The 13232-nt window shown below is 52.6% G+C and overlaps 1 protein-coding gene across 6 annotated transcripts in view; it reads right to left on the bottom strand.

Moving 5' to 3' along the window:
- NPRL3 (NPR3 like, GATOR1 complex subunit) overlaps positions 1-13232 on the bottom strand; it is a 33154-nt gene that overhangs the window by 14708 nt on the left and 5214 nt on the right. For 3 of the 6 annotated variants that reach the window (XM_027118067.1, XM_027118069.1, XM_027118070.1), the window contains 4 exons: positions 9330-9459; positions 7984-8058; positions 3186-3339; positions 1937-2018 (listed from right to left, as the gene is read on the bottom strand). In XM_027118067.1, coding sequence (XP_026973868.1) covers positions 1937-2018; positions 3186-3339; positions 7984-8058; positions 9330-9459 — 441 coding nt within the window. Of the gene's footprint in view, positions 1-1936; positions 2019-3185; positions 3340-7983; positions 8059-9039; positions 9120-9329; positions 9460-13232 lie in introns of those variants that run through there. The other 3 variants (XM_027118071.1, XM_027118072.1, XM_027118073.1) reach the window with 3 other exon arrangements.

Raw genomic sequence — 13232 nt, 5'->3', positions numbered from 1 at the left:
AAGGAAACAGGGATGTTCCACACGTGAAGTCATGCACACCTGCGTTCAGATAAAGCTGCCCTGAGACCCCGTCCTCCACACATCACGGTGGGCAGAACCCAAAAGCTCACAAGACCCTGTGCTGGCAAAGCTCAGGTGCTGCTGATTCAGGTGCTGCTGATGGGAATGCAGACCGAGCCACAGAAGGAAGTGCCTCCAAATGACACGCACACCTGACCTATTCAGCCCGGCAATTCTTTTAGGAATTTATCTCATGGATGCACAAGCACTCGCACGAAATAACATGCATATAGTTGAGCAGCACGTCTTTCAGCAGCAAAAGCTGGAGTCAGTGATGCCCCAGGGAGGGGGCAGGCAGCTGTGCAGCAAGAAGTCAGTCCCTATTTACCAACAGACAGACGTCTGTCGGTAAGCTGCATGTTAAAGTGAGGAGGTAAAGGGCGAACCGTGCACTCAGTGCGCTCTGGCTACGAAAGGGTTCACTGTATGTGCTTTAGCACCTTGCGACAGGGCGCACAACACTCAGCTGCCTGATGCAATGCACCCTGCCACCAGGAAGGAAACCTGGCGAGGGTGCAACGGGAAAGAAACTCTGTGCTCTGACTTTCAAACTCAAAGGACAGGTGACCTTTTCAAAGGCTTAAGTTAAAAAAAAGGAAACTTACCAAAAGGTCATAGTGATTATCACTGGGTATGGGATTATAGATGATTTTTATTTCCTTTATATTTTTTTATGTTTCCCAAATGTCTATAATAAACACATATCATTGGTGAAATCAGAAAAAATATTAACATTAAAAAAAAAAGAAAGGGACTTCCCTGGTGGTCCAGTGGCTAAGACTCCACGTTCCCAGTGCAGGGGGCCCAGCTTCAATCCCTGGTCGGGGAACTAGATCCCGCACGCCGCAACTAAAGGTCCCACACGCTGCAGTGAAGATCCCCGATGGTGCTGTGGCCCCAGCTCTCAGATCAGGTCCACCTCCAGCAGGGAATGTGGGTCCACTGGACAGAACGAAGCCCCGAGAAAGCCGGGGCGGGGGAGGTGCGGGAGCAGAGGAGAATGTGGGGAAGTTGGGGGTGGTGGAGAGGAGAGAGGCCTGCACCTACACACTATCTGTCCAGCAACATGCCTGGTGCTGCAAGGTCCCCTCAGCCCTGAGAGGCCCCTGGTGAGCCAACTGGCCAGGTGCACTTGGGCAGACAGCCCCCCACCCCCATTCCCCATCCCATCCCCACTGCAGACCCAGGGCCAGGGAGCAGTGGTCAGAGCCACACGGACGCTCTTTAAAAAGAAGAGAAGTGGGGCTTCCCTGGTGGCGCAGTGGTTGAGAGTCCGCCTGCCAATGCAGGGGACACGGGTTCGTGCCCCGGTCCGGGAAGATCCCACATGCCAGGAGCAGCTGGGCCCATGAGCCATGGCCGCTGAGCCTGTGCGTCCGGGGCCTGTGCTCCGCAACAGGAGAGGCCACAGCAGTGAGAGGCCCGCGTACCGCAAAAAAAAGAAAAAAAAAGAAGAGAAGTGCCTTGCTGGTCCACGTTTAAGAGAGTTGGTGCTGAGCCACTAATATGAGCAGTGTCTCCAACGCCTGCTGCCCTCACACACTCAGGGTCCCAAACCCCCACGACCCCGGTGCGGGGGAAGCAGAGCCAACCCCAGCCCCAGTCCCCGAGCCTCAGTCTCCTCGTGGGTGAGGTGGCGACCGTGACCGCGCCTAACGAAGGTGGGCCTGGAACTTGGCACGGTGTTGCGCTCAGTCAGCATCACCGTGCATTTCAGGTCCCATGCTCAGCTTTCTTCAGCTTCATTTTCTGGCTAAAGACAAGTCTGGAGGTGACCGTCCCAGCGGGGCTCCTCCCCAGCCTCCCCCCATCTCAGGCACAGCAGGGAAATGGCACTAGCCCGGGGAGGCCCATGGGAAGCAGACCACCGTCTCACCTGTCGTAAGCGTCCTTGAGGTCCCTGGCCAGCTTGCACTTGGGCAGGATGTGATGGAACGGGGACTGAGGCCCATCATTTGCTGCAAGAATTGTAACACAGAGGACTCAGAGTCTGCACAGCGAGGAGCTTGCACAGGCCAGAAGACAAGCTTAACCTAAAAAGAATTTTAAGTGGCTGTAAACCAAACATCAGGAAATTCTCCACTGGTGTGCTCAACCGTCTTTATACGGGATGTCTGGATTTACCCTTCACCAGTGGCCCAACCTGACCCTGTAGCCACAGCCCTCACAGGAAGAAACCCTTCTGCAGCTACCCTGCAGGCTCCCTGCAGGCTGCCAGAGCCACCCCCACCTCAGACCAATCACTCCCTGCCTCACCCCACTCCTTCCCCCACACACTTACACCAGTGCAATTTATTTTCATGATCCAAAGTCTCTTGTTAATCTTTTCTCATAAATGTCTAACAAAAAATATATGTACTTAAATTGAACTTTTAAAAATTTCCTGTGAAAAAGTCACAGATTCTAAAGAGAATGTTTAAAAAACAAAACTTCTGGATTGTTATTAGCTAGTACATAACTGGGCAAAACAAATATATTACACATTTTGACAACTAACTGTCAAACATCAAAAGATAACTTTTACTGAAAAAATGCACCCAAGTGACAGAGTTCATGTACACTTCTACTTATTGCTAAAATTAGCCCAGGTTCACTGGCAAATCTGTTCCTAGTTTTCTCTTCTGTTATGGAGGTGCTGATCCGAGAAGACGGAGGTGAACAGGCTGTGACAGGTGGGCATCTCTCTGCTCTGAAATGTTGACAGTACACCAAAGCCTCATGGGGATCTATCATCAGACACTACTTTTAATAACTGGTCAGCTGATAACTCAGCTGGGTCCCCCTTCAATTTAGGTGAAAGCAAAGAACTACCCCCCCCGCCAGCTCAATCTTCCTGCTGCCCCTCTGCATGTCCCCTGCTTCAGGGGACTGTCCAGCAGGACCAGGGCGGGGCAGGCGGTGCCTGACCTGCAGGAAGAGCCACCGTGCAGGGGCCTGGGGGGAGGGGAACGTTTTGGGCTGGGAAGCCACTCCTGGAACATCAGTTCAGGAATCTGGGTCTAGCTGTGTCCCTTGGGGATCTTCCTGTGCACCCAGGGCTGCTCAGCCCACCATACAGACCATTAGTTTCCACATCGGCCCACCCAATGGGGTCCCTGCCCAGAGAAGCCGCCCGCCACCCTCACCGTCAGCCATGGCAGACACCTCGTCCTGCAGCGCCAGGATCAGCTTGGCCTCCCGCGTGAGGTACTGGCAGCGGCGCTCCTCGTGCTGCAGCACGGTGGCAATGCGGCGGGAGAGGTTGTGCAGACAGTTTATCACCGATGGGTCAGCGTTGGCCTGCAGGAGAGAGGCCACAGCCAACCCGATCATAGCACATGCACTCGGGGAGGACATACAGCAACACTCAGAGCCCCTCTCTGGGTGCCACCACTGTCCCCAGTCCCGGGTCCCCTCTAGGGCCTGTCCCAGCAACGTGGGCATGGACCGGCCGCCTGGACGGAACACAGATGGCTCCATGGGGGTCCCCGGTGGGGAGGGAGGGGGGACACAGGCATTTCTAACAAGCAGAGAGAGGTGCCCATGCTCAGGGCCCCAGGCCAGGGCCATGCAGGAAGGCAGAAGATGTTCAGGCATCCACTCTGGACGTGACAGAGGCAGCCCAGTGGCACAATGGAAGGCACAGATCCCATCAGCCACCTGCTGTGCGACCCCGGATCACAGGCTCTCATCTGAGAAAGGAGAACAGTGGCCCCTCTCTCAGCAATCAGTCAACATGTCAAGTGCTCAGAACACAGCAAAACCCCTGGCAGTGTCTGCAGTCACCAATGTGCCACTGAGTGCTAGTGGACAGGATCGGCTGTGTGAGAATTTGGTCACACAGCCCATGTTACAACAAGGACACAGTGTGAGAAACAGAAGCACCAGGCCCACTGTTCAGTGAAGACCTGTCCTCAGTGTAAACAGCTCTTCCTGAGACCCTGGCTAACAGAGAAGCCAGGAGGCGCCAGGCCATCCCCTTCCCTCCGCGCCCATGCTCACTCTGGGACCTATCAGGGGCCACAGCCAGGCCAGGCGGGCGCATCCACCCAGGCCAAGGGTGGGGCAGGCAGCTGTGGGGTCTGTGAAGATGGGACACGGAGCAGATAACCAGCCACAGTGACTCAGCGCTCCAGGAGGCCGCCAGAACAGCTGAGTCATCCCGTGGGTGGAGGTGGGAGCAGTGGTGCCCATGATTAGAACCTCTGGTCGCCCTGCCCCCGGTTATCTACAGGCAGGGCCCTGTGGTGAGTGTCCACAGCCAGGCTCCTGGGCCAGACCCTGACCTGACTCAGTAAACCCGTTCACCACCTGGAGCTGGAGACACTTTCTGAGCTCCTACAGACCCATGTTCGCAAACAGAACACACCCCAGGCAGCACACCTGTGCGGGGACAGGGCTGAGGGCTGACTCCACTCCGGGCCCACCTACGGGCAGCAGCCCTGCCCCAAGCCCAGGACAGCCCCTCAAGTGTCCCCGCAAGGTCACGGGACGGAGGGTCTGGGGTATAGGGTGTACACAACTGCCTCAGAACAAAATGTTCTGCTTTAGATTTTAGAGAAATCTGTGTAAAATTCCTCCCCGCAGCAAAGCAGAGAGAGGAGAATGACCTGGGCGCGTGGTTACTCCCTTGAAGAAGTAGCCCAGTCACACCTGAGAGCCTCATCCCCCATCACGCTCCTACTGGCTAGGGCACAACGGTGTCGCAAGTCAGGCGCCTGGGGCCGCTCGCTCACACTCCGGGATGAGCGAGGATGGAGCGAGCCTGGGTGTCCCAACCAGCTGCACAGGCCAGGCTTGGCTCAGGGTGCCCACAGAGCCTGGGCTACGTGGGGCCACAGTGAGAAAGCGACCACCCAGGATGTGCCAGCCCTGAATGGAGCTCTGAGAAACACCCACTCTCCCCACACCCAACGTGAAGCAACAGTGAAGTGTAGGGATTTGCCTGCGAGATTTTCTCACCCTGAAACTTGTACCCAAATCCAGTCAGGCCTTCAGAGCTAACATTCAGCTTGCGGGAAACACACGAACATGGAGCAAGCCTGACTGCACACTGAGATGGGTCCGACCGTGGACCCTTCACAGGACAAAGGAGGGGCGAGTCAGAGACCTGGAGACACAAGCCCCAAGCTTGTGTGGGCTGGCTTCTGGTTTTCACCCAGGTTCAGACAGGTCAACGGGAAAAAACGCTGTGGCAACTAGGGCACGTTTCCATGGACCAGGTACTAGCTGATACCAGCTTACGGTGAGCTCTGTCAGGTATGGTATAAAATAGCTGCCCCCCTTTTCCAGAGACGCCTCCTGAAGTGTGTGGGGTGAGCAGACATGAGGTCTGAGGCTTGTCTTGAAATACTTGAGCGATGGGTTGGGGGCAGATGGAGCCAGGGTGCAAGGCAGCAGCTGTGGGATCTCAGAGACAGGTGTGCAAGGACCATCAATCTATTGTCACTAGCTCAGGGTTTGTTTACAACTTTTCAAAGTAAAAAGGGTGCACATTTTTTTTTTAGCATGCACATTTTAAAATAACTACAGAAAAGAAGAAAAAAACTGGCCCACCCTTTATGCTATTTTAAATTCCTCCCACTGTTCACCTCACGGCCTCTGTGCTCTGAAATCCTACACTACCCTGTTCCCACTGCTTTAACCTGGCAGTGAGCCACCCACCCGCTCCAGGGTCTGGCCTCGCCCCCATTTCTCATCTTCAGTGGCCACAGGACGTTCCAGTGTGTAAAACCACTATCCTGTCTAATCATTCCCCAACTACTGGATACCAGGATTATTTCCAGCCTACTTATTATAAAAATCTTCATACAACTTTAAAATCTGCCTGTTTTCTTGACTGTCGTGTCCATGGGTGTCATACACTCCGCTATCACACCCTGCTCCCCAGAGATGAGGGCTTGCCAGCAACATCCAGGGTGGGGCCGAGGCTGCTTCTCATGGCCCACCCCACAGGGGCTATCAGTGCTGACGGGCGGAGAGCACTGGTCATGGTTTTGGTTTGTCTGTCTTTAACTTGAGTTCTCTTTGTGGATGTCTGTATTACGTAATGATATAAGTAATAAAGGGACACTGTGAAAATGCAAACACTATGGAAGTGCACAAAGCAGAAAGTAAGAGTCTCCTCTCGGAACCTCAAGCCCCGGGACAGCCACCAGGAACAGCTGGCTTTGTTTTAACTTGCAGCTCTTTCTTTATCAACAAGGTGGGCCAGTTTTAAGGATTACGCTCCCTTCAGAGAGGAGGAAGCTCCATTTAGGAGCTCTTCCCTAGCGTTATTCTGATTCTGAACTCTTCAGTGAGACCTGTGGTCTCCACAACAGAAAAGCCTCAGTGGGAAAAACACTCTGAGACTAAGGCACCTGATATGACAGGCTCCCTCCTGCTCAGGCTCACCCGCGCCACAGCAAAGGGTACAGAGCACACTGCTCCTTGTCACCAAGATCTAGCCACTTTCTCACTGACACTTCTGTACAAAAGCCGTTGTGCAGCTCACATGTGCCCAGCCAGAAAGAACTACTGGATTCTTTGGTGAAAACCGATAGTGGGATATGTCTGAGGAATGCCATTATTTAACAGTATGGAATATATACATTTCCTAAATTTCAAAGTCCCTTCATAGTAATACCAGCCAGTCCTTACCCAGGGGTGCTTTTTATATTTATTTAGATCCCTTGTATTTTGACAGCTTTATTGAAAAGAAATTCCCTGTAACTAGTGAAAACACAACTTCAGACAGTGCTGGGAACTGCCAAAAGAAATAATTACACTTAATTATAAAACATCAGAAAATAACAAGTATTGGCAAGGATGTAGAGAAATTGGAACCCTCGTACATGGCTGGTGGGGATGTAGAACGGTGCGGCTGGTGGGGATGTAAAACGGTGCAGCTGCTGTGGAAAACAGCCTGGCAGCTCCTCAAATGGTTAAACATAGAGTCACCACGTGACCCAGCACTCCACTCCTAGCTATCGACCCCAAGGGAAAGGAAAATCTGCCTACACAAAACTTGTACACAAATGTCCTTAACAGCATTGTTCTTATAGCCAAAAGGTAGAAACAAACCAAAAGTTCACCAGTAGATAAACAGATAAAGTATGGTCTATCGTACAATGGAATATGATTGGGCCACAAAAAGGAATAAAGTACTGATATACATTATAACATGGATGATTCAATTAAAAGATTATTTTTTTAAAAAACTAAAAATAATTTTTAAAAACCCACAAGGACCTGCTATATATCCCTACTGTATAGCAGTAGAGATATATATGTATCTATAGATATACATGTATATTCTTTTTCAGATTCTATTCCATTATAGATTATTACAAAATACTGAAGATAGTTCATATATATACCTAACTGAATCACTTTGCTGTACACCTGAAACATTGTAAATCAACCACACTTCAATTAAAAAAAAAAGATTATAAAAAAATGGATGAATCTCAAAATCATTATGTTAAGTGAAAGAAGTCAGACACCAGAGATCCTATTGTAGGATCCCTTTTATATGAAACATGCAGAACAGGTACATCCACAGAAAGAGAAAACACATTAGTTGTTTCTTGGGGCTGGGGGAGGGGAGAGAATGAGGAATAACTGGTGTCCTTTTGGGGCAACAAAAACTGGATAGTGGTGATAGTTACACAACACTGCTACCAGATGCCACCAAAATGTCTCTTTAAAATGGTTAAAATGGTAAATTTGATGTTATGTATATTTTACTTAAAAAAAAAAAAGAAAAAAGAGGGAACAATGAAGTTAGACTCTTCCAGCCCCCAGGAGGGCCAGTGCCGTGCCCACAGCGGTCTGAGCTCTAAGTCAACAACACGGTCACTGGAAATGAGCTCTGCCCTCTCACCCCCTCCCCACCGCCCTCCCCAACCCTCCTCCCCACCCCGCCTCCCTGATCTGCTCTTCAGCCATTTATACACTCACCCTCAGTGCAAATACCACATTAAAAAGAATCATGGTGGGAGCCTCCCTCTTCGGAGATGGATCTGTTTTGGAGACCTGTGAAAGAGGCACAGTTCTAGTGAATGAGAGCCACCACCTCCCAAGAAAAGCACTTAGAGCTATTACTTCAGGCAGGGAAAGTGTTCCAGAATACAGCAGAACCAGAGAAAAACAGAGCCCTACGTCTCTGATAAGCGACCAGCGCCTTTGCACAGGCAAGTGCTGGCTGCATGGACAGACAGTCACAGTGGAGAAAGGAGCAGGAAGGTGCTGTGACCCAAAGTGACAAGACTGTCCCAGTCACCTCGAGTGAGCTGAGGTGCCCAGAGGAGAAAAGGTGGAGAGGTGCTCAAGTGGCTGGAGTGCTCCCTGAGCAGACCCTCCCTTCCCCACGCCAACCCCCGTGCCCACTTGAGTCCTCCCAGGCAGGACAAGTACTCAGGACAATGCTCCCACCCAGGAGAGACAGGGCTGCCGCTGGGGCACCCAGCCAGCCCAGGGCCCAAACACCAAGCTGCCTACAAGTGTTGCCACCAGAGGGCAGAGGAGTCCCTGGGCCATCTCAATCAGGCCTGTCACCATCCCTGTCCCTCCATGTCTCCAGGCCGGTACTGCCAAAGCTCCCCTCCATCACCCACAGCCCATCAGTGGGGCTGAGCCCGTCTGAGCAGCATAGGTGCCACCACAGCCGTCTCCTCAGCCACGGCCCCCTGCCCTGGTGCCTCCATGTCTCAGAAGCTCCTCCTGTGGGCTTAGTCATGGAGAAGATCCGAGGACCACAACCCAGACCCTCACGGGATTTCTGGATTGTGTAAGTGGAGCTAAGTCTTGTGCTGTCACATCAAAACCCTTCAGAATCTAAGTGACACTGTGTGCAAAGGACTGACTGGCAGCTTCTGGTGTGCAAATTCCCTTGGGTAACAACAGTGCATTCAGGCCCCATCAGAGAACGCATAGAGAGGGTGTGGCACAACAGTAAGAGCTAAATTAATAACAATATTGGCTATGATATCACTTAAGAAGAAGAAATGCTTGTACTACTTTATATAAAGTTCAAGAATCTGACAAACGCTGCTTAACTCGTTCTCTTGGCCTCCCCGCAGAAACCGGCATCATATCTACAAAGTAGAAGGCCACAGTCAGGAGAAAGGCTGGACGCAAACAGCAAAAGCTAAGGGCAGGGGCTGAGACACCAGGGCAAGGACGCCTGTGTCCTTCTCTGCCAGGCCCTCAGGGCCCAGGAGGAGGTGCAGCTAGGCAAGCACCTGATGGGATCTGCTGCACGGGGCTGCCTTCTACAGGCCCGCGTCAGCCCAGGGAGGGCGTACCTGGCCCAGCGCGTGCTGCAGCAGCGTCGGGTGCCCAACAAAACGCACGTTATCAATCTTCAGTTCAAACTTCTGCCCACACATTTCAGACTTGGTTGCCAAAATTGTTGCCAGAATGACATCTGAAAACCTTAAAATTAAAAAAAGGTAGAGTGGAAAAGAGTTAACCAAGTGCCACAGCACCAGACCTGCTGCCCCAGGGGTAGGGGGTAGCTGCGCGCAGGGTGGCTCTGCCCCCACTGCTGACCTGGAAGCTTCTGACAGTCTCCCTTCTTTTCTTTGGACATTGGAGATTTTTCCTTTATTTTTTATTTATTTATTTTTTGATGTGGACCATTTTTAAAGTCCTTATTGAATTTGTTACAATATTACTTCTGTTTTATGTTTTTGGTTTTTTGGCCCCAAGTCATGTGGGATCTTAGTTCCCCAACCAGGGATCGAACACGCACCCCCTGCATTGGAAGGCGAAGTCTTAACCACCAAGAAGTCCCTATTTTTTAGTTTATTTTTGGCTGCATTGGGTCTTTGCTGCTGTGCGTGGGCTTTCTCTAGTTGTGGCGAGTGGGGGCCTCTCCTCGTTGCAGTGTATGGGCTTCTCATTGCAGTGGCCTCTCCTGTTGCGGAGCACTGGCCCTAGGTGCGTGGCCTTCAGTAGTTGCAGCACGTGGGCTCAGCAGTTGTGGCACGTAGGCCCTAGAGCGCAAGCTCAGTAGCTGTGGTTCACGGGCTTAGCTGCTCCGCGGCATGTGGGATCTTCCCAGACCAGGGACCAAACCCACGTCCCCCGCATTGGCAGGCAGATTCTCAATGACTGCGTCACCAGGGAAGTCCCCCGACAGTCTCCCTTCTGAAGCAATCCCCAAGACTAGGGTCGCAAAGTCACCAGAACTACAAGGCGGAAGGTGCGTGCTGCCACCCTGGCCCCCGCCCACCTGGGAAGGCAGGAGGAGCAAGGCACCTGCCCGGAGAGGAGGAAGCTGCGGGAGCCTGCGTGGCTTGTCAGGCTGGGGGCCTCCTCAATGGCCCAGGCGTGCTGGGCTGCTCCCCTCAGCTCCCGGGACCCCCACCCCTCAGTGCTGTGCGAAGGCCGAGGGGAAGCACGAATTGCAGCGTATTGATCACTCTCCTCACAGCTCGGCTGCCGGGCCCTTCCCTTACCCTCAACACTTAAACCTTCCAGCTTTTATTAGGGAAGAAAGGTTCCAGACGCACTAGATGTGCAGACCCACTGACTGACATGGACGGAGGGATGGACAGGGCTGGACACCATGGAGGAGGAATGACTGGGTGCAGGTAAGAGCAGTTTGGATATGATCCCTGTAAAACTGCCCCTTTTCCAGGCTCTTCTGCACCTTTAGGTCTCCTTCCTGCCTGGGGGCCGGCGGGGGGGATCAGATAAGGGAGAGTCACTGCAGGGAGGAGAGGACAGTGCAGACTCTTATCTCAGAGCCCAGGCTCGGGGCCTCCACTCTGGAAACTCGGATGCACCGTGTCTAACCTGGAGCCAGAAGGCAGACAAGTCCTGTGCTCATTTCTCCACCTGGGAAAGCATCTCCATCATGCAGGTCGGAGGACAGGCTGTGCTGAGAGGGGCTCCAGCCTCCCTGGGGCCGCATTCTGTCCTAAAGAGCCCACCAAGGACAAACACTCAGCGTTGAGTCCTGGGCTTTCCCGAGGAGCTGTGGTGAACGGGCACCACACCAGATACTTCTCTCCAGGAGGCCTTGCTCTAGGGGGAGGGAAGCACTTCACACCAGAACCCTCGTCTTCAGAGAAGGGAAGGGTGCTGCACACTGCTGCAACTCCAAAACAGCAAACACCTCCAGGATAAACAGATCTAGGAGAGGGGCCACTGGCTCCTGGCTCGTCGCACACTGCAGGGCTCACCAACCGATGCAGGAGTGACTCGGAGCCACCTGCAGCAAGGGCCTGGCTACGCTCGACCTGCACCGAGCAAGACAAAGCCCGGGACTTCCCAAGCCTCTCCCCTTCAGAGGGTGGGGAGCCTGGGGGGGGTCACGCTGGTGTCCAGCCTTCCTCCAGGACTGACGTGGTCTTCTAGGCATCCTAAGTCGCCCTGTGGCTCCCAAACAAACCAGATGCAGAGGGTCTGTCAGAATGGGCTGCCATTCCACTTGCACAGTCTGGGCTGCGGTCAGACCTTCTGACACCGATACCATCAAAGACATTCTGGGACACGCGGCCCCCACAGCCAGAGCCCTTGGCCTCCCCTGTGGGTGTCTCCTCCCTGGAATACTGCTCCCTGGAGTGATTAAACCAGAGATGGAAGATTCCAGTGTCTTAGACCAGAATCGTTACATGCTTTCTTCAAAAGCCCCCAGTGGCTCACTCTGCCCAGGAAGCCACATCTGAGGGCCCAGTTAGGGTGACAGAGGGCCCAGCGTGGTGGAACCTAACAAACACTGCTGCCCTAGAGCCTGACCCAGTGCCAACACTACCCGCCCTATCTGAACAAACACCTCCCTCTACTCTGCCACCCACTGACTCAGGACACACCAATAACAGATAGAAAAACAACCTCCCGCCACCCCAGAGACTTCACTTTTTACTGTGATATCCAAAAATCTCCACCAAAAACCTCTGCTCTGCCACGAAGAGCCTCAGATGGGCCTGAGCCCTGGCCCTCAGCCACCATTCCAGGAACCTAAGTTAGTCGGGCTGTGGGATGGGGACTGAGATTCAGAGGCAAGAAGTGGTGGCCTAGCTCACGACTATAAATGTCCAAATCCAAAGGCCAAACAGAAAGCGCTTTCCCCGCTTGGGCCCAGAGAGGCCGGGGTCTCCAAAAGCAGCCAACCAGAAAGCCAGGTGCTGCTCAAGTTAAAAGCCACACTGCCCTAAGTGGCCACTCAGGGAGGTCCCTCTGCTGTTTGGCCACTCTGCTTGTCTGAGCAAGTCTGGCCCACAGAGAAATCCACTCACCAGAGCTTAATATTACACACTGATGACAGAAAAAACACTTGAGTGGCTTTATACTTTATACAGCATCTGCTGACACAACATGCACAAAGACAGCTATGTCCATCATGACATAACTGCCATAAATAGCAAATTGAAACAAAAACAAGTGTCAATGTTTGTTTGTTTGTTTTGGCCACGCCACGTGCCTTGAGGGGTCTTAGTTCCCTGACCAGGGATTGAGCCTGGGCCCTGGCAGTGAAAGCACCAAGTCCTAACCACTGGACCGCCAGGGAATTCCCTCAATATTTGTTTGTTGTTTCCAAAATTTAGAAAAATACTTTTCCCTTGTTTTGATGGTGAAAGGTCTGGTAAATATACTGTAACACAATAAAATCGCTGCTACAAAAACTAACATTTAGAGATTAAGAAAGAAAACACATTTAGAAAGATGAATCAGCCCAGCTGGAAGACAAGTCAAGACCTTCCATTCCTGCTGAGACACTTGGGAACAGGGCTTTTTCTCTGACCTGGCCAAAAAAAGAAGGGACAGCACGGAAGAGAGCTCGACTCTGCCCCCTCCCGTTCTGGGGGCTCCCAGATGCTCTGTGCACCTCCAACACCCAGGAGGTACGCCCTGTCGGGGATGGGAGGGCCCCACTGTATCCCTGCCTCCCAGAGAAGTGTCATATAAACCCCATGGGAACATTTTTGCCTCTAATGGGCACACACAACAGCATCCAAGCCCAAGCATCACACGGATGTTAGACAGTCACTGGTCATGCCAGAGGTCCCTGACACCCTTACACAAAGGGATACAATCCCCTCTTGGAAGTACATAGCACTATGGCAGGCATGGTGCCATGTCAGAGAACTGAGGGAAACCATACTAACGCACTGCATGGCGAGGGCCCAGCATGGGGACCTAAGCTACTTTCCCACAGACGTTACCTCACGCAGGACTGGCAATTTACAATCTTTTCT

Source organism: Aethalodelphis obliquidens, unplaced genomic scaffold (genome assembly GCF_003676395.1).
Source record: "Aethalodelphis obliquidens isolate GAN/ISIS:26980383/991018 unplaced genomic scaffold, ASM367639v1 scaffold18, whole genome shotgun sequence".
Classification (NCBI taxonomy): Eukaryota; Metazoa; Chordata; class Mammalia; order Artiodactyla; family Delphinidae; genus Aethalodelphis; species Aethalodelphis obliquidens.
Note: the sequence above shows the minus strand (reverse complement) of the source record. Positions and strands in the feature narration are given on the sequence as shown.